The sequence below is a fragment of the Erpetoichthys calabaricus genome, chromosome 5, assembly GCF_900747795.2.
Source record: "Erpetoichthys calabaricus chromosome 5, fErpCal1.3, whole genome shotgun sequence".
In the NCBI taxonomy this organism is placed as follows: domain Eukaryota; kingdom Metazoa; phylum Chordata; class Cladistia; order Polypteriformes; family Polypteridae; genus Erpetoichthys; species Erpetoichthys calabaricus.
Window position 1 is genome coordinate 167,404,865 of NC_041398.2, and position 22,276 is coordinate 167,427,140.

Consider the following 22,276-nt stretch of genomic DNA (forward strand, 5'->3'; position numbering starts at 1 on the left):
CTTTAGGGAACTTCTGATTGACCCAGAAGTGCTTCCATTGGGCTATGCCCTGTCACTGGAAGTACTCCCGAGTCCAAGATAAAAGTAGCCGCTCAACCTCACTCAAGTTAAGTTGGATTCAGGAGGAAAAGGAGTTTAGAGAGGAGTTTAAAGGAGAAGAAAGAACAGAAAGGTTTCAGTGTCCATTGTGTGACTCTTTGCTTATAAAAAGGTATTTGGGAGAAAAAAAATATTTTATTTGAGCCCATGACTGTGTTCATGTCAGTTGTGTCTGGGGTCTGGTGCTCAGTGGCACCTCTGTCTTCCATTATACTTATGTATATACTGTATATATGGATGTTTCAAACAACAAAACTCTACTTATGACTACTCCCATAAGCTATTATTGAAGTGACAGTTTTTCTATAAGCTTTTTAGGCTGCTGACAGGGGTCTGTTTGTGAACGGACTATTCTCCAGATCAGCCAGCCTTATAATGCAATCCAATCAATCAGAAGTCACAATTAAACTCAGAGTGATATGTGTAGTTTGTTCAATCCAGATGTGTAGTTTGTTCAACCCAGAATTTCAAGAACTACTTTAGTGAACTCAAATGTTACTGTTACAGTATAATCTTTGACAATTTTACAGACAGTTATGACACATAATGCACAATATCATTGTTTCTTAAGAGAAAAAGACACCCTTGATTTTATATTGCACTGTGGCATAGTGAACTTCTTTCATATACTCCATATTAACAGAACAACTGGTTACACAATTGTACGAGCAGTTAAAGCAAATGCACTAGTGGTCTGAATTGAACCTGCAACTAGAATCTACCACATTAGTTGTTACACCAAACATTTGCTTGTAGATAGATAGTAGTGGTGTACTATTAAAGTCAAGGGGAGAACAGAGAGTAATATACAAAATGAAAAACATACATAGAAAAAAATATTCTCACTCAGCACAGTGAAAACCTAACAAGCCTTGCTCCAATAGATCACCATTACTAACATAAACATAGACAAAAATTTAAGGTTTCCTTAAAAAAATCTCAGTGTTAAAGAAATTTTTAAGTGATATTGAAGACAGGTTTATATCCAAATAATATGCTATAATTGTATTAAGTATGTTACTTAATGAATTTCAGTCTTTTGAAAATAGCTTGTCTAATCTACACTGTAGCACAGAGTGTTTTGTGACTCTTCTGTACTAGTACATGCAGTTATTTCTCAGAAATATCACTCCTTCTTTAATTACTGAACAGATCCTAACCAGAGTGCATTACTGTACGAAGATAACAAGTGCCTATCAGCAAGCACATGCTTGTTCACGGTTTCTACTGTTCAAGTTCAATTCTAGCTCCCCTCAATATAGTACAGCAAGAACAAGATCTAAAAATTTTGTTTATGATATACACCATAGGAATGATGGCAAATCAAAAAAAAATTATTTTATCTGCCCTCTCAGAAAAGCATTGCTGATTCATAGGTTGACTAACTTCTAATGTCACTGGAATTGAAAGTTAAACTGGGAGAATGTTAAGCTTCCAAAATTCATGCCAGACTCCCCAAGGACATGACATACAATGGACTTCGACAAGAATTTACGGTACCTTAGATGGAGAATGGTTTAATAAACACGAATAGTGGTAAAAATGATCCCACTCAATTTTACATACTGTAGCTTTACTAGTTCTCACTGTAACATTATTAAATTCAGGTGGAAGACACATGACCTTGCACTTATTTTGGACAGTGTTCAACTGATCTTAGAAAAATTGTTTAGTTGTCACTGTGTGTCATGTGCTTCAAAAAAGATATGCAAATCTTTTTTTCACATGTACCAATTTTGAAGTTGCATGTGTAAAGAAATTACAATAAATACACAACATACAGTATATCTCAGCCTACGTATAATCTGAGAGTTACATTTCTATCTACTGAGGAACATTATCTTACAAAAGAAAATATTTCTACATTTTTTCAAGAAAATATGCATGCTGTAAGTGAAAAGACTCTATGCTATGGCAATCTGAAGGCAAGAACTGAAGATTTGATTCTGTAGCTTATTTACAGAGTAAACAAATACAGTTAAACAAATTATTGTGCTAATTTAATCATTTATTTAATACGTTAGAAAGATTTAATTCATTTAAGTAAAGGAACGAAAACATACTGCTTTTGCTTCGCCTTGTACATTCAGTCTATGTATTGTAAGCATAGTCATAATAGTACAATATAGTACATAATATGTACATAATAGTACAATATATGTTTGAAATAGAAATGATTCAGGAGACACAGTGGAAAAATATTTAAGGGTGTACTCTATTGTATTTTAATTGGATACTCACAGTTTCGGCTTAGTTAGTAGTGGAGGTGGTTCTTTCATTGGGGAAAGCACTTCTGGAGGAGAAGGGGAGACAGCAGGCTGGTCATCACACTTCTTTCCATTGACAATACCATTAGTTTGGCTCACAGACTCATTGGAAGGAGTTAACTGAAGCTGGAGGGCTGCCACACTTGGCCAAATCTCCAGCTCATTGACATGGACATTTTCTGTATTATTTTTTTTTGGAGGTAGCTCAAGTGAGCTGATTTCTGTGAGAGGAGGAGGAGGTGGGAAGTCTTGAAAATCCTCACTGTCTTCAGCATTTACACCATTTCGAGTGGATTCAGCCTTCACTAAAAATGAGATAAAAAATGAATTAATAACAGCGGATGTTACCTTAGTAACCTTTAATTATCCTTTTCCTCACAGACACATTAGGTTATTTGCTATAAATTTTAGAAAATGCTGTTTAATAAAAATGTACCAGATAGAATCTGAAAAAGATATGGAGAAAATTCAAAGTAGCAAAAAGCTTGGGTGTTTCATAAGCAAGTATATGTAGATATAATTCAATACTTAAAAAATAATACCAAGCAATAAATTCTTCAATAGAGTTAGAACTTTATTTGTCCACAGGGCTCTATTTCGGGCTTTTTACAGGTCTCAATAAGTAAATAAATAAATACACACACTTTGGTCTGAACATTCATCAGTATGACCATAAAGCAAGAAAATGAAAAAGAAACAAAATTTCTGACTTTACTGTCCCAGTCACAGTGTGGCATTATACAGACATATTGTTGTTGGCATAAAGGAGCCCCAGTAGTGTTTCTTGACACACTTCGGCTGAATAATTTGTTGGCTGAGAATACTCTGTTAGTGTTTCAGAAAAAGGATGCACAGCATTGTTCATAATGCCACTCAATTTTGTTTCAGCAGTTTTGTCACTCGACAATTTTTGTACCTTGTTATTTTCACAAGCCTTTTTAAGTATTCTATTTCAAACTTATGCAATTAATTTCAATTTCAAAGCTCAAAGGAATTTATATACAATACATATAGCTATCTTACACTATTTATGTACTTTTAGACATTTTACTTAGGTTTAGTTTTGGTTGACTTCTAAGTACAATAATTTCCAAATAATTTAAATGTAAAAAGTTTCAGTGAAGGAAACTTTTAGTTAAAAACTAGCCAAATAACTTTTAACAAGCAATCCAAGATGCTTTAAAATTTTAGATGTATAGACATCTATGAGTGAAACTGTTGAAACACAAGTTGTTTTTTTTTCCTTCCTGGCATGGCACCTCTCTCTTAGACTGATGTCCAAAGCAGCTGAAATGGATATATAATTATTACTAGGGCCTACGATTTACCACGGCAAGAAATCGTAAATTCCGCGGCATGTTTTTTTAAATTCTGGCGCGGCAAATGCAGTATCAGAACTCCATAGGACTAATTAGTAACCCAAGCAAAATAAATACAATTTTTCTTATTCTTAATCCTTAATAATAATCAATCATAATTCGTAATACTAATCAAATAGGTATATCAAAGTGTTCACATCCGCACATTTTAATCCACAGATTTGCTTTAGGCAAACGATGCTGAAACATATGTAGGCACAAACTATTGAATAATGTTTCTAAAGTTATTGTTTATTTATTGTTGAAGAAAACAGCACTGTGAGCTCGTAGATTTTCTTGTGACAGAGAATATCGCAGTGGTGACAACACCGATCCATATTTTGAGAACGAACGTTCCACATCAACAGAAGAGATTGGCAACACAATGTAAACTTTAGCAAGAGCTGCTAAGCGAGGCAGTCTGTCCTCTAAGGCACACCAAAAAGCAGTGATATCAGCTGGAATTACTTCACGAGATGCTATGTTCAGATAAGCTTGCCATTCATCTGCTGCAGCCATCATTGTTGGCACTGATTGTGCATGATCAGCAAAATTCTTCAATAAGGGTGGTAGCTGTCGTGGATCAAATATTCTCACAGATCTGAATAGGTCTATTGCTGGCTGTTTGGTTCCCACAAAATATTCTTCAAGTTTAGCAGCAGCATTATGCTTTGCATCTTCACAGCTGCTGGTTGCAATTGGAAATCCAGACGATTTCAGGCAAGACAGTACTTAACACACTTTGTTGTAGACATCGACGGCCATGAATGACTGTGCCTCAAAAGAAGTCAGAGTGTTCATAATTGGCTGGCAGTGAACTGATACAAATTCAAGTTCAGCTCTCAGCTCGTTAAGTTTATCAGTACTTTGCAGCAACGCTGACAGCTTCTTTATCTGGACTGTAGCTCCACTGTGTTCGATTTCAGTAGCAACGAATGAGATATAATAGTCTAGATACTCAGCGTGATACAGCACAGCCTCAAACCAAGAGTTCCATCTTGTGATGACTGGAGTTGGCGGCATGACTGCCTTTTCAACTTTCATTTGTCGCAGATGATGAAGATATCTAGCACGACGTCCTGATGCTTTGGAGAATATGGCCTTGACAGAAGCAGCCAGCATATCATAAAGTCGTAGTGCTTCACGAAACTCTTCTCCAACTAATGACAGGATGTGGGCCCAACATGTGACATGAACGGCATTTGGCAGTATTCCTCGCAAACTGTCACGAAAACATTTTTTCATATAAGCTGCATTATCCGTAACAAATGCTACAACGTCATTGAAGTGCACATTAACCTCAGTCAGATTACGGATACAGTGATCCCTCGCTATATCGCACTTCGCCTTTCGCGGCTTCACTCTATCGCGGATTTTATATGTAAGCATATTTAAATATATATCGCGGATTTTTTGCTGGTTCGCGGATTTCTGAGGACAATGGGTCTTTTAATTTCTGGTACATGCTTCCTCAGTTGGTTTGCCCAGTTGATTTCATACAAGGGACGCTATTGGCAGATGGCTGAGAAGAAACCCAACTTACTTTCTCTATCTCTCTCTTGCGCTGACTTTCTCTGATCCTGACGTAGGGGGTGTGAGCAGGGGGGCTGTTCGCAACACCTAGACGATACGGACGCTCGTCTAAAAATGCTGAAAGATTATCTTCACGTTGCTACCTTCTGTGTGCAGCTGCTTCCTGAAGCAACATGCTGCACGGTGCTTCGCATACTTAAAAGCTCAAAGGGCACGTATTGATTTTTGACTTTGTTTTTCTCTGTCTCTCTCTCTCTCTCTCTCTCTCCCTGCTCCTGACGAAGGGGGTGTGAGCTGCTGCCTTCAACAGCTTTGTACCGGCGGTGCTTCGCATACTTAAGAGCCAAACAGCCCTATTGATTTGTTTGCTTTCCTCTCTGTTTCCTTTGAAGAGGAAGATATGTTTGCATTCTTTTAATTGTGAGACAGAACTGTCATCTCTGTCTTGTCATGGAGCATAGTTTAAACTTTTGAAAAAGAGACAAATGTTTGTTTGCAGTGTTTGAATAACGTTCCTGTCTCTCTACAACCTCCTGTGTTTCTGCGCAAATCTGTGACCCAAGCATGACAATATAAAAATAACCATATAAACATATGGTTTCTACTTCGCGGATTTTCTTATTTCGCGGGTGGCTCTGGAACGCAACCCCCGCGATGGAGGAGGGATTACTGTAATTAGCTGCGCAATGCTTACATGGTTCACTTCGGTTAAAAAATCTGTGTTCACTAACATTGCTGGGCATTCATCTGTTGAATAAGCACATTCACAGCATAACATCCAACAACATCCGTTGTTTCATCGGCAAAAACGACCACTTTCTGTCCGGCTAGCTTCACTATTATATTAACCTGTTGTTGGTTGAAAATTCTTGTAACGTATAATTCCCTAAGTGTATTAGCCTGCAGTATTCCACCACCACCCTTCAGGTTCTTCTGCATAAAACTACACATGGTAGGGTTGTCAACTTTCTCCAGCGGTATATTGGCTGCCATAAATGCTTCAACCAGTTCCATCACTAACGTATCTTTGGCAGCAGTTGATCGTTCAATGCATCCGGTAATAGTACTTTGTCATTGCTGCTTGTGGGGTCATTTGTGGCCTCATGTTGTCGTTTATTTGCAAGCTCTGTGTGCTTTTTTGTCCCCAGATGATCAGTTATAGTCTGGCGTCTAACATGATCGACCAATTCGTTACAAGTCTTGCACCACAGTAAACCACCTTCGGCGTAGAATTTATCCTGTCCAAATTCTTTAACTCGCTGTTCCGGTCCAATATTCACTGCAGTTTTATTGCGTTGCTTGTTATTGTTATTGGCCATACTCAAAGATTAATTTTACTAAATTTAAATAAGCCTAATTGATTGTAAAGTACATGATAGGTCAAATTGTTACCACAGCCAATAAATCCATCCATTATCCAACCCGCTATATCCTATCTACAGGGTCACGGGGGTCTGCCGGAGCCAATCCCAGCCAACACAGGGCACAAGGCAGGAAACAAACCCCAGGCAGGGTGCCAGCCCACCACAGACAGCCAATAAATCGATTTAAAAATTGCTACAAATACCACGAATGCTATAAATCGACTTAAAAAATTAATGTTTACTCTTCCAACGGAAGGGCTAATGACATAGGTGGCGCAGTGGTAGTGCTGCTGCTTTGCAGTAAGGAGACTGCGGAAGATTGTGGGTTCACTTCCCGGTTCCTCCCTGTGTGGATAGCGCTTTGAGTACTGAGAAAAGCGCTATATAAATGTAATGAATTATTATTATTATTATAATGAGATGATGTAATAGGCTAAAGAAATAACTTAAAGAAGTAATCAAAAATTTCAATATACCTCAAATGGTGAGATTTCATTCAGATTTTGTATTTTCCGCGGCAGTTAGGTTAATTCCGCGGCATGGCGTTTTACCGCTGCAAAACCCTAAATTCCGCGGGCCACGGTAAATCGTGGGCCCTATTTATTACATTTTAGTTTGCTATATGGTTGCAATATTTTGCATTAGATTACAAAAACTGTATGGAAACACATACAGCTCTTCATTAAAATTGTCAGTTATGACAAAACACAGTTTAGTTAATTTAAGTCACAAAGCACAATATAAGTTTTGAAGAAAAGGTCTTAAGTATGTGGAAGTAGTAAAGATTATCTGTTATCACTCTAGACACTGTTCCTAGTGCTGGACAGCAAATGGAATGAGAATGAGCAGAAGAAACATAACTTGTGGAATGTCAGATAAGGCTGTTGAGACTTTAAGTCTGGAGGAAAGGAGCAAACCCCCCCACCCCATCCCACCACAGGAATATGGCATCCTTATATTTCAGAAGCATTGCAAATCAATAGTTATTTTCTTATCTCCTGCAGAAATACTGCTATAGTACATTGAGATGGAGAGGGTCGAATCACTTTCAAGAATGGACCTGTAAACATGATTCATTGCTTCCTGTAACACACTGAACTCTTCAACTCTCTCAGAAAGAACGACACTTGATGTACTTTCTTGACCATAATAGATATGTTAACATTCTGTGTAGCATACTGGTGCCAAGTACTTGAAATACTCCTCCACTTCTATATTCCGACCATCTAATGCAAGAGTGCTCCTTTGCCTTCCTTAAAGTCCACAACCACTTGTTTTCTTTCACTGACATTTAATTCCTCATCATTAGGCTACACTGTTAGACCAATGTAATGACTATGTTCTAGTACAGAGAACTGTCTTCATTTGAGATAAGCCTTACCAGTGTGTTGTCATCAGCGACTTTACTATTCTTGCTGAATTCACTCATAAAATGTTGTTGTTTGTATGCAAATAATAAATGGTGAGAAACTCAGATTTTATCCTTCAGCTTCACCACCTGCTTTATTTCAGAAACCCAAGGAATAATTGAAACCTATATATATTTATGCGTTAATTGTTTCAAAAGCTGGGCTGTATTCAGTAAAGAGAATCTGAACAAACATACACAGAGGTTATAGATTTTGAAGTATATTGTGAAGCTCATGGAATAATACACCAATCTTTTTGCTCTACATTCAAACTGGTATGGCTCCAAGTGCACCTGAAATATAAAGTTGTCTTTGTCTATGAACAATTCATTAATGAAGGTTACTGTGTGAAGCATCAAAGCTTCCATCCATTATCTTGATACATATTTTTTCTCTGATTTTGAAGAACGTTTGCAATGTTGGCAGAACAACTATAAAATGAAATAAATGACAGTTTCAGAAGAATCCCATGTACTCTGACCATAAATTGGTACCACACTCATCTCTTTACCTTATATTAGCAGGGAGAATTAATATTGCCAAAAGTACATCCTTTGAAAGTTTTTTATTACAGTATTCCTATATAGATAAATACACCCTTCTTTCAAGAATTAAAAACAATTCTAACCATATTTATTTAAAAAGCAAACTGCCCGATGATGAAGAAAAATTTGATGGTACAAAAATCTAAAGTAGAGTGGGGCATGGCACTATTTAATTCTCAATTCTGACATCTGGTCACAAATGTGTTTTCTAAGACTGTGCAGGGAAGTGGAAAGGAGTGATACTGTATCAGCTTAGATAGCTATGAAAAGGACATTTAGTTCCAACTCCTTACTATATGACTTGCTCTGTGTACTTACTACTAACTGCTGTCAATTAAGCAGTAATCCAGTGCTTTAAGACTTGCTAAGAGTATGACACCAGTGTAGAAAATATTTCAAATCTAAGATATTACTATCAATTGCACCTGTGCACAACAATCACATTCCCAACCAGCCAGCCCAACCACTGGGCTTCTTTGACAAAATTATGATTTTGCAGTCACTGTTGTCTACCAGTTAGCCTGATGGGTCAAGTTCAAATCCACCTTTATACAGTAAGTAGACGGTAGCAGCGTATAGACACTAATGCAGGTGGCTTGAACTTACCAACTCAGTTCTGCCAGCAGGCCTTTTCTCTGTTATTACTATTTGTTTTTGCACAGGCATTTTATAGCACCACTTTATGTAGCATTTCAATTCATCCAGTGTTCCCTCCATGGGTAGTGCCAGTGTCATCAGATGCGCACCTTGCTGTGTTACATGATTTGGGACTCTCCTAAACTCAAAAAATGGGAAGAAATCTTTTCCTATGTATGGGGCAGTACAGGAAACACTATTACTCCTAATCTAGTAAGAACAGTGTTAATAGTATTACTGGAGAAAATAACATTTTGTAATGAAAAAAATCTTTTATATTTTATGCTAAATTACTCTAATGTTGCTATATAATTATTCAACTTTAAAAATCTTAAAATATCCACTATAATACAATGAAATAAGGATTTCTTATTTTATTAAAAATGAGAAAAGTATCAAATTTTCCATAGGACGAACTGTCTAAGCCCTAATCAGAATTTGGCCAGAATGTATTAGTGGTGTCCTTAAGTAAGAGTGGTGGGCCTCTGTTAACCCCCTAGATGCTTAATTATCTACATACTATGTTATCTCATGTCACAGCTCTCTAGACAGAGAGAGCGAAAATGGTGAATGGTGTTAATCTATTACTAATTGCATACTCAGTTGTTCAAAATCATACTTATTGTAATGTATTCTTATAACAATAAAAAAGAGGAAAAACTGGTGCTACAGTCCTGGTTTTATAAAGCAGTACACTGCAATTAGAAATGGAAAAATGTTGACATTCTCTGGATAATGCATACAGGGAAACATTTTTAAATTTAATACAGGTGAGGTTTACAGATTAATGATTTTAAGAACAGAACCATGCCTTAAATTCAGTGAAAAAAAAAACTTTTGAAACATTGCTATTTTTCTCATACTGTCATTTTCAATACACATACAGTGACACCACAGATAACATGGTGAAATTCAAACACTACATTTTTGTAACAATTCCATATATGTTCATTTCAAATACTGTATACATGTTTAGTATGATTTTTTGAGAAAGGGATGCAAACAGTACTGGTATATTTGGAGCTCATTTCTGAGTATCATTAGAACCAATTAAGTTATTTAGATATTATTTTTAGCTCTAGTTAAACTAAAATTAAATTCTTTTTATATCATAACGCTGCACAATGTACTGTATTTTGCAACAGTCATACATATTATTTTTGTTGAAAAGTGTTGAAATAAAAAGTTCTTGGGTTCACATTTGACTTTTTGTTGTACTTTATGAATTGCAAAGTAGTTAGGCTTGTTAAAATTCAACTATAGTAAGAGAGAAAAGCCAAGCAAAATGACACCTTTTATTGGCTAACTAAAAAGATTACAATATGCAAGCTTTCGAGGCAACTCAGGCCCCTTCCTCAGGCTTGCCTGAAGAAGGGGCCTGAGTTGCCTCGAAAGCTTGCATATTGTAATCTTTTTAGTTAGCCAATAAAAGGTGTCATTTTGCTTGGCTTTTCTCTACATTCATAATGGCTAACACGGTACAACACCCTAGTACTACAACTATAGTAAATAAATGTTACTTTTTAGCTATTATACTTCATTAATTTACATTGGTTTATAAACTAATGTTTCATAAGTCTGAATTAAGTTCAGATTCTAGTACCGGCCTCCTGTTTTCTCTCTCAGGTTTCAGATAAGCCAGTTTCTCTCTTCTTTTCTGTCTGTAAATATCACTCCTATCCCATTACATTATCCTATTACATCTTGCCTGAAGAAGGGGCCTGAGTTGCCTCGAAAGCTTGCATATTGTAATCTTTCTAGTTAGCCAATAAAAGGTGTCATTTTGCTTGGCTTTTCTCTACACTCCTATCCCACAAACTCTCCCTCTCTTGGACCTTTCAATGCTTTTACTCACTTCTTATCAACATTTACTGCTCTGTCTTGGCACTCTAGTGGCTAAATTGCTCCTTGCCTCTTGATGGAAATAAACTTTTTTCTTTTGAAAATGACAAACCTCATTTTTTAAATGTAAATCACTTACAACTGTCCACAACTAAAATTAACACAGCATCCTTTAAACCCATTGAAAACTGGTCCATTTCAGTCCTGACAATGAAAACCCTATTGTCTGGGACTGACAGACATTACAACTACAGCTTGTCTCTTGGTTAATTATTTTCTACCTCTTTCTGTACTGTAGATATCTTGTTGGTTTTGACTCATAGGCTCTTTTTGGGATGGGAGGAGATACTGGGAGGTATATGTGTTAAATTGTTTCTCCCCTTTTCAAACTGACTTTTTATGTGGTGTTACAAATTTTTTAATCATTAAAAAGTAGATCCCAAAAACAATAATTTCTCAGTCAGTCATTGTCCAACCCGTTATATCCTAACACAGGGTCACAGGGGTCCACTGGAGCCAATCCCAGCCAACACAGGGCACAAGGCAGGAACAAATCCCCGGGCAGGGCACCAGCCCACCACAGGGCGCACACACACACACACCTCCCCACACACCAAGCACACACTAGGGACAATTTAGGATCGCCAATGCACCTAACCTTTATTAATGTTAAAATAAATCAAAGCTATTGGAATTTATAAACAGGAAGAAATATGCTCATATACAGTTATTGTCATCATCATAATAACAGCTATCAGCATTTTGTTTAATTAACATCAACAAGTTACTAAAACGTCACTATTTTGTACACTGCTCTGGTCATTTCCAAACTTGTGCTGCAATCTTTTTTGATTGTTATTGCACTCCTACATTATGAATCTGGTAACTCATTAAGTCTCTCCTTTGTTTTGTGTGCATTTTTACACACTTCTTAACTGTATACCTGCTTCTCTGTGCATTTTAGCGTCATTAAAAATCTTTAACACTTACACACCTGTTGATAACATTGAGGTTCCAAATGGAGTTACTGCAGAAGGGTAGCCATGTAACTTAAAACTACTTAAAAAGTTCACATTTGTTTACATTTCAGAGTATAGAGAATGTAAACTAAAACAGCACTTTTTGTTCCATATAATGTAGTTGATTTCTTTAATTCTCTGTATATATTTAATGATTTACTGTATATATTATATACATTAATGTGTGTTGGATATAAATGGTGTGTTTCTGTGTGAATCCCTTCTTTAAATTGCATGTTAAACTGCTCTGGGGAAGAATACACTATGTCATAATGGCCTATGACTAAATGTTTTTCAGTATCAGTACATAAAATGATGCATGACTATTTTTCTAGAAAAAGTAATGTTTTCCTGCATGGTACATTGTAACTTACCTGGACAAACAACTAGCTCAGCAGTGCTAGTTACAGATCCATATTGATTGCTTGCAGTGCATGTAAATATACCACCATCTTCAGGGAATGTTTCAGAGATCACCAGAGTACAAATCTCTTCTGGAAATAAAATGCAAACACGTAGCCCAAGATTTAGTGAAAAATTAGATCTTAAGTGGAAAAAATACTAAAAGCATGTTATCACAACCTAATTTTACAGTACATACATTACTGTTGGCAAATGAACTGGTTGATTAGACTATATAAATTAAAACAATTAAACTGTTCATATATTTATTTTCTGATCCCTTTAAATCCAAAGGCAGCTGAAGCCCATCTCAGTGCCACTGGTAGCAAGGAAGGAAACAGTAGTGGACAGGATGCCAGTCCAACATATGGCACACTTGTGCATCCATCCACACAGACTCACACCAGAAAATGTACCAGTCCTAGTTAGCCTAGCACAAACATCTTCAGATTTTAGAGGAGAGTTAAGCACAAGCAAACTCAACCTAGACAGTTGACTGGACTGTCACACTGGAGGGCCAGGGCCTGGAGTCTATTCCAGCTAGCATAGGGCGCAAGGTAGGAACAAACTCCCAGACAAGGTGCCAGTCTATGGCAGGGCAAACACACATAAACACACCAAACGCACACAAGGGCCAATTTAGTGTCACTGGTTCATCTACATTACATGTCTGTATACAGTGGGAGGAAACCAGAGCACCCAGAGGAAACCTACCCAGACACCAATGAATATGCAAACACCACACAGGGAAGACCTGGGGCGTGAGCCCTAGTCTCCTTACTGCAAGGCAGCAATGCTACCACTGTGCCAGCCTTTTGTAATAATCTGATCATTTTTATCATTTCATCACCTGTTGATTACTTACTCTACAGACATTACAGAGAGGTAAAGTTTGCACTTTTTTTCATTTCTCATAAAAATCTTGAAGGTCACACTTCAAAGCACCCTACTTATTGTGAATATTAAGCCATGTATACCAGCAATTCTAATATAAGATAAGAAGATTATATTGTGCCAGATCTGCTATACACAATTTTCTTGTCTCTGCTATCTTTCAACATCTCTTTAACATTCTTTCATTATTTTTTTAATCTAGAAAAGGTATGTATTTGACCTAATATATAAATTATAAAATCTTTAAACCCAAAGAAAGGCTGCACATCTTTCAGGAGTCCAAAACAATAAGTGATTATATTGTTTTCTGGCAAGATGGAATTGTTTCATAGTTTAATAATTAAAAATGTTGTATAGTAAGGATAGGTAAAGTAATTTATTTTTGATGTCAGTGTTCATTTTACATTAGTGCACAAAATAGTGGCTAGTTTGCTGTTGCTATCTTTCAGGGGCAGGAAACCAAATTCATATTCCATCCTGGACACCATTTGTGTAGACCCTGTGTCCAAACAATCTAATTTTTCTTTCACAGAGTAAAGGCATACTGGTTTGGTTAAATAGTAACACTAAAATGGTCTGGTGTGAGTCGGTGTTAATTAATTAATGAAATTTTTAATGGATTACTACCCTGTACAGTGCTGGTACCTTTCCTTGTGACTGGTGTTTTTTTTTTTAACTGTGATCAACTATATCTATTTCTGCCTTTTTTTGAGCATAGATGTTCACACATACTGTATAGTAACCCTTTTAAAATATAATACTTTCCTCTAGGTAGTCATGATACGGTATCTAAAATATATTTCTGACTTATCAGATATGAATTGAGACAGCACACTAACAAAGCAGTCACTCATAGACCCAATAGCATTGCAACCCCCTACATCTAGTTGCTGCCAGTATGGAGTCTGTATGTTCGCTTCATGATTGTATGGTGTTTTCTTCTAGGCAGTCTGTTTTTTAATCCCTCATCCTCACAAACATGTGGTAAAATGGCTCAGGGTGAGTGAGTGTTGGTGTGATTCTGTATGTATCCTGCAGTTAGCTGACAGCAATGCTTCATGACCTTGAATAGGATTTTGTGTGTTTGAGAATATATGTACAGTATGTGAGTAAAAATGTGAATTAGAGCTATATATAATGAGTGTCATTTACCACTGACTTATATGGAGTTTTCAAGGTATTTGTAATTATATATAGAAAGATATATTCAGTTATATTTTGACTAACTGTAGTTGAAATGACATATTAAATATTAAAAATTACATTTAATATATATCTTAATTCAAACACATTAAAAACATCTATAATTGTAATCTTGACGAGTTAAAATATAATTTCAGATATCTCTAATTGAATACTCAATAGGTTTTCACTAATGAAATCTGCAACTTCAGCTCTGACTAGCCAAAATCCAATTACAGATACTTTAAATATGAATTCTAACTAGTCAAAATATAATTGTAACACAACATTCTCAAACCCGCCTTATCTGATTAGTAGTCTTTGGTATAAAATTTAATTGTAAATATCTAAATTAGGTATTTGTGTAGATAAAACAGGAATTAACATGAGCCATTAAATTTTAAAATGGATTGCCATAAGAATTGTGTGGCAATTTCATGAAAAAGACCACAAGTTTACTCTAGACTGCTTTAATTCCAACCTTTGTATCAAAACAAATTATTGTTCATCCTGATATGTTTTAAGGAAAGAACTTATCAGGACTGGAAAATGTTTTATCCTACTAGGCTATCAGGCTGTCACATATTTTGTGACAAATGTTATCCCCATAGTCCATCCAAGGTGAATAAAGGACACTTGGCAAAAAATGAAATCTTTTGGATTCCTGAATGATAGGTTATACTGTATGTACATAGAAGAGTGTTTACTAGACATGTATGCCTTTGGGGTTTGTTTACTGTCTCTAGTTTATTACATTTTTACCTCCTGTCATCACTGCTTTGTCCGAACTGCCGAATATTATTTATTGTATCTCATGAACTATGCTGTAAGGAGTAAAACAAAATCTTTCACAGTAAATTTAAAACCTCTCTATTGAGTAAGTCATTATAAAGGCATATTTTTCTGTCTATTTGATTAGCAATGGGTTTATTTTGGGTATTTTCATGATTCTGATCTGCCAGGCTGCAGGATAGTTTTTACCCCCAAGCTGTTAGACTCCTTAACACCATGCTGCCCCCTGGGATCTTCCACACTGCCTCAGCCACCTCTAAAAACAGAACTTTTATACATGCAAGCCACTTTCCTGCAAAGACTAGTGTGCATGTAAAAAAGAACTGAAAATCTCATACTGACCTTTTAAGTATTTTGACACTCTTGATATCCTTCTGCTGTGAAACATTCTGACCTGTCATTGTTTACACATCTTAAACAACTATTATCATATACTGATAATTTCTGTATTATCTATATCTATTACTTATTTATATTACATATTTATTGACTATATTTCTGTATCTAGATTGCATAATACCATACATTGCATCAATGTTCATATTTCTTACTATACGTCAATATTGTTGCTACTTCTTTGTCTTGTCTTTGCACAATGTCTTGCCTTGTTTGTGTTTTAATTTTTATTTTAAATCTTAATTTTAATTTTAATTCTAATTTTAATTTAATTTTAATTTTTTATTTGCACTTCATCTTGTTACACTGTGGATCCTTAGCATCGCAATTTCGTCTATCTGTATACTTGTATATGGTTGAGATGACAATAAAGTTCGCTTTGACTTGACTTTGACTTTGATATTCAGAGCCAACCTTATTCCTTGGTGCCTGGCTATACATTCAATTGAATGAACAAAACAGTCAACCAAAACAGTCAACCAAAAAATTAACAACATTGCAAAAATGATAAATCACTTCTTTTATGCTACTCTTAAATGAAATATCACTTTTGTAAGGGAACCATTACTTGCAAGGATTGTTTATTATTTTGCACCAGTCATAATGATCTAGTAATCTACTTTTAGATTTTGCTTCTCTTCATATTCTGGTCTCCTTTGCTTTTTAAACTGCTTTGAAACAGTTTAGATTGTAAAGGGAGCTATTGAAATGAAAGAAGTACTAATACAATGCATGAAATAGTCAGGTCCTGGGTACAGTCCATAAAGAAGAATGATCAATTCTTATGATATTTGAACATACAAAGAATTCACTTAGGGAGATGACAACAAGCATTCTGTTTTTGGTGTCAATAACTGCAGATCCATAGTCAAAATCCATTTATGTACTTCTATAACCATCAATATCAAATGTACTGTAAGGTGACAACACTACCTGCTCTGTAGTTATACAGTACTACCTATATATCCTATATACTGTATGTTATTTAGTTTACTGTATATTACAAATATCACATAATATTCTCTATTGAGAAAAGCCACTCATAGTAGACTTACCTGGCTCTGCTGCAGATCTAGGCTCTGATTGGAATGATAACATAAAAAAGAAAAATAAATTAATTAATATTGGAAATGTTTAAAATACTCTACTTAAATTCCTCATTAATTGAATTATTAATTTTACTTGTTATTAGCCAGAAACTACACATGGAATTAGTTATTATACTGGAATCACAGTATGATGACAACATTTAAATACAAAATAAACTGTGGAGTACGTAGAGAAAAACTAAGCAGTAAAACTTAGCAAAGACAGGGAATGTCTCACGCAGTGAAGTTATTTTTCAAAGCGCCAATAATGGCACCTTAATTATACAGTACAGTATACTAAGAAAGAGGTCTCATCCTTCAAAACTCTTGCATAAACTCAGAAATGGTCCTGCTCTCAAATGCACAGAGCTGAAATGTCTTACATTATTTTAAGAATCATGGGGACTGAAAATGGACTTCCAGAAGAATTTCACTGATTACAGAGGCACTTTTTAGTGGTCAAAAAGCTCACAAATAAATAAAATTTAGTATGTACATAATAAGGGGCGGCACGGTGGCGCAGTGGGTAGCGCTGCTGCCTCGCAGTTGGGAGATCTGGGCACCTGGGTTCGATTCCAGGGTCCTCCCTGTGTGGAGTTTGCATGTTCTCCCCGTGTCTGCGTGGGTTTCCTCCGGGCGCTCCGGTTTCCTCCCACAGTCCAAAGACATGCAGGTTAGGTGGATTGGCGATTCTAAATTGGCCCTAGTGTGTGCTTGGTGTGTGGGTGTGTTTGTGTGTATCCTGCGGTGGGTTGGCACCCTGCCCGGGATTGGTTCCTGCTTTGTGCCCTGTGTTGGCTGGGATTGGCTCCAGCAGACCCCCGTGACCCAGTGCTCGGATTCAGCGGGTTGGAAAATGGATGGATGGATAGATGTACATAATAGTACTAGGGTGTTTATCAATATAATTATGTACATAATTATATTGATAAAATACAGATAAGACCACATATCCTTTTTAAGGACATCTAAAACTCTGCTATGCTTAAATAAGATTCTAAAATGACTACTGCTCCTCATTTAATTTACCTGAGCCATAATTAGTGCTTCCCATGCCACTGAATTAATAAACTAAATTTCTTTTATCTTGAAATATGCTTAAAACAAGTTGTGCTGTGACACGCCTATCATGCAAGCTGGTGACCCTCAGAAACTTGTCTTCTGATTGGGTTGTGACTTTGGGTCTGCCAGATCTCTTCCTGTCATAGTTTCTTCTAGTTTCAATTGCATTTGGATTGTGTTGGACACCATATTCACTGACACTATGATTTTTTTTCTGCAATTTCTCTAAACAAAAGGCTTACACTTTTAAGGGTAATAATGCTATTTCTCATTTCATTTATAAATTACCATTTTTTTTTGCCATTATCACTGGAATATTGTCCAAGTAGTACTTCAGAGGGAATAGTAACACAATCTGTTCCAACTCTGCTTTAAGACAGACAGAGGGTTTTTAAGTAGTCAACAGAAGTTGGGACACATGTGCAAATTGCTTGCTTCGGCTTGCAAGACTTAATTTACTTTAATTGCTGCAGAACATTTGTAGGTTATAACCTACAGTATTAGTTGTTCCCAGAAGAAGGCCAATTTTTAATATTCTGATATTTCCTTTTTTCAGTTTTTGTTATCCTAAACTTTAAATTTAATCTCTGTCAGTTTACTGGTTTCATTTTCACCATTTTTAAGTCATTAATTGCATTTTAACTGATTAAATTTAAAGAAAAACTGGAAAAACTGAGATGTTCTAAAACCTTTGACCAATAGTGTATATAAAATATTTTGTTTTGGTGTTTCAAATTTTTACCCAAGATAGTTTTGAAAACTCAAGATCATCATTATTTTATTTTCTTTAGCATAGGAAAGGTGCTACATAAATAGAATGCATCATCTGTATAAAAATGTGTCATCATTTTGTGCCTTTGCAAACTTGCTCCAAAGTTCATTACACTCTTAATGTAAATCAGTACCGTAATCAGTAAACATTTCTTATAACTTTACTGATGTTGACTTATCTTATTGTGCTATTTAGTTTGCAGTAACACTATGTTCTTTATTTTTATTTTCTGCAGAGAAATAAATGAAAAACAAGTACTCGAAAAGTTAAAGATTAAGTGTATTACATGTAACTGCATTTAAATTGTGAATATGATTTTGACCAAGGTTATTAACAGCCACATAGATTAGCAATAATTAATGATTATTATCACACTGAGACATGAAATCAAGTGACTTCCAAATTATTCAGCAGTATTTAAATTATAACCAATGTTATAAATTTAAATCCTTTGATAATGGGGATGTTCATTAGTTAGGATTAACTCGTTTTCAATAAGCCAAAACAGGACACTAACTCCCCCTACAAATACACAATCAAAGTTAATCAAACCCATGACTTCCATTTTAAAATGCAAGAATAGTCTAGATATTTTTAAAATACTTTTCTTTTGAACACAATTTCATGTGTCAAATTAATATATACAGTACCATGATTATAAATAAATAACTTTGACCTGAAAAATACTGACTGTATTCTTTAAGTACTGTTGTATTTCTGGAGAAGTTTCATTGAGTGCTTTTGATTTTTTGTAAAACATAAACAAAAATTGTAATTTGGAAATATATGAAATATTGAGGGCTAAACATTAATGGCAAGTATTAATAAAATAAAACAAATGATAAAAACTTTCAAAAAAATTACTTGGCTCCTAAACATTACATTTAGATTTTCTTAATACAATTTCTGTTTATATCTGAATACTATGTTCAAATAGGGAGTTAAAAGAATTGTATTAGATAGACTAGTATTGAGCATCACAGATTGCAATGGTCTTTCTTAAAGGTCCGATAAAATACATGTTATTAGCAAATCTTTAGCATTAAAGCAGTGTTTTTGGTATTCTAAAATGTTATTGATTAGATCCTGCCAGGTTTTAAAAAGGTTTTGCACAGATCCAGTGACAATTTTGATTTTTTTCCAATTTAAAATAGTATATAACATCAATTACCCACTGACTTAAAAGAGGTGACTTAGGATTCTTCTAGTTGAGGAAGATAAGGCTATGTGTCAATAGTAAAGTAAAGACAATTACAGTTTGTTTGTCCTTCTCCACTTTAAACCCATTGTGACACTAAGACTCCCTGAAAGGCATTTAAATATTTTGGCCCAGAATGATGTTAATTTGGTGCACGCCCAAAACATATGGCCCAAGTGAGGCTGGAGCTCAATTGCAACGTTCACAGGTTGGATCTAGCCTTGGAAACATTTTGGATAATTTTAAACGAGACAGATGTGCTCAATAAAAGATTTCAAGTTGAATAATTGTATGTTTTCATCATACTTGCATGTTCAGTCCAGAATGGAGTGTGTAAACATATCACTCTAACAACTAAAGAAATTATAGACATTTCACTCTAAGAACTAAATAAATTAATAAAATAACTAAAATACAATGAAAATTAGCTCTTCTTTTGGATTACACTATTATACCTTTTAAAGCTATCTCAGATTTCATTGTCTGAGAAAGTGAAGGGCTCTAATTTAGAACATATTTTTGTTTTATTTAGTTCTTAACCATAAACTACTCTTTGCATGTGTTTATGTTTCATCGATGTGGATAATAACCTGGTGTCACCAATAATGATGACTTCATAGTTAAATTGTTCAATTTCATACCACAACAGCATATTATTACAACAGTAAAAATATGCACAACCAATATCATCTCACATATATTCCTTAGTTTACTGCTAAATTGATTATGTTTTCCTCTGCTTAGCACAACACACAGTTGTTCTATTTCCAACAGAAAATTAGAAACTTGGTTGCAATAATACACCACCACTTTTCTGATTACATGATCCTTGGTACATTTACAATTATAATGATTTTGAAGAGCTACAAAGACATGTCACCTGTACCATGACAGTTGCTAATACTCTGGACCACTACCAATGCTACCTCAATAAAAACCACCCCCATCTCAGGGGGTCCAATCAACTGTCAGTAAATATACAGAAAATAACAACAAAAGGAAAAAGATGGGCCAGGACTGCAGCTAAACTCGCCATACTACAAAATATTCAGACAGGAACCAGCACAATCAAGCATCACGTTAATTGGCTGTCAAAATGTGATAAGCTTGCGATACTTTAGAAATGTGAAACTATACTGAGAAGTCATGAAGCAGTCATGTAATCTGTCACCACCTGACACCCTCACGGTGATGAAATCCAGCAACCAGAGTTAAATTTATCATGTTCTCTGACGGAAAGTCATGTAATGTGCTACAGGCCGAGACCTCACTTAGCTGAAGATATTATTTTTAAGAATACATTTTGTTTTTAATATTATTTCAAAGTATCAATGTTTTTAGATACACTTGTAGTAGCCAAGAGGTTTTTACATCTCCATTAAGTCACTCATTCCTCGCTTAGTTTCATCTTATTTTTTTTTATATTTTATTTTATTAAAATCAAAAAACATTCCATACATGTAAGTCAAGTTTAACAAAACTGGTTTGAAACAAATCGACCCCCACCCATGAGAAAGAGAGCTAGGACAGCAGAGTGGCACTTTAATAATAGTAAAAATATGTAAATAAATAAGTAAATAAAAATAGATAGAACAGAAAAAGAAGGGAGAGAATCCACTTCCTCAATTTAAATTCTTATTCTAAAATGTTGCTTATCAGATCCTGCCAGGTTTTGAAAAGGTTTTGTACAGATACTCTAAGTGAGTATTTGATTTTTTCCAATTTAAGATAATATATACTGTAACATCAGTTATCCACTGACTTAAAAGAGGAGAGTTAAGATTCTTCCAGTTGAGCAGGATAAGTCTACACGGCAAAGTAAAGGCAATTACAATTTGTTTGTCCTTCTCCACTTTAAGCCCATCTAGAAGTACACCAAACACAGCAGTTAGTGGATTAGGAGGGATTGTGACACCAAGGCTGTCTGAGAGGCATTTAAAAATTTTTGTCCAAAATTCGGTGCATGCCCAAAACATATGGTCTAGTGAGGCTGGAACTTGATTGTAACATTCCCAGGCTGGATCTTGCCCAGGAAACATTTTGGACAATTTTAAACAAGAGACATGCACTCGATATATAATTTTAAACTGAATGATTGTATGCTTTGCACATATGGAGCTAGAGTAATTTCTGTGCATTGCTACCTTCCATTCCTTGTCCGAGATACTGAATGAGAGATCCTTTTCCCAATGTACTCTTGGATCTTTGAAAGGGAGGGACTTTAAAATGTTTTTATATATTACAGAAATGCTGTTTGACTGATCAAAATTTCTTCCGGTATAGAGGTAGGTGGGAGGTGAGTGAAATTGGGTAGGTTTGTATAACAAAGTTTCTAATTTGAAGGTAGTGAAAGAAAAGTGTTGCTGGAAAGTTAAATTTGGAGTGTAATTGTTCATAGGATGTGAAGACGTTGTCTAT

The 22,276-nt window shown here is 35.4% G+C and overlaps 1 protein-coding gene across 5 annotated transcripts in view; it reads right to left on the reverse strand.

The window, feature by feature from the left end:
- The window catches only part of palld (palladin, cytoskeletal associated protein), a 481,585-nt gene that overhangs the window by 173,237 nt on the left and 286,072 nt on the right, over positions 1-22,276 (reverse strand). For all 5 annotated transcript variants that reach the window (XM_051927636.1, XM_051927635.1, XM_051927637.1 and 2 more), the window contains 3 exons: positions 16,794-16,817; positions 12,447-12,566; positions 2,341-2,671 (listed from right to left, as the gene is read on the reverse strand). In XM_051927636.1, the coding sequence (XP_051783596.1) occupies positions 2,341-2,671; positions 12,447-12,566; positions 16,794-16,817 (475 nt within the window). The remainder of the gene's footprint in view (positions 1-2,340; positions 2,672-12,446; positions 12,567-16,793; positions 16,818-22,276) is intronic.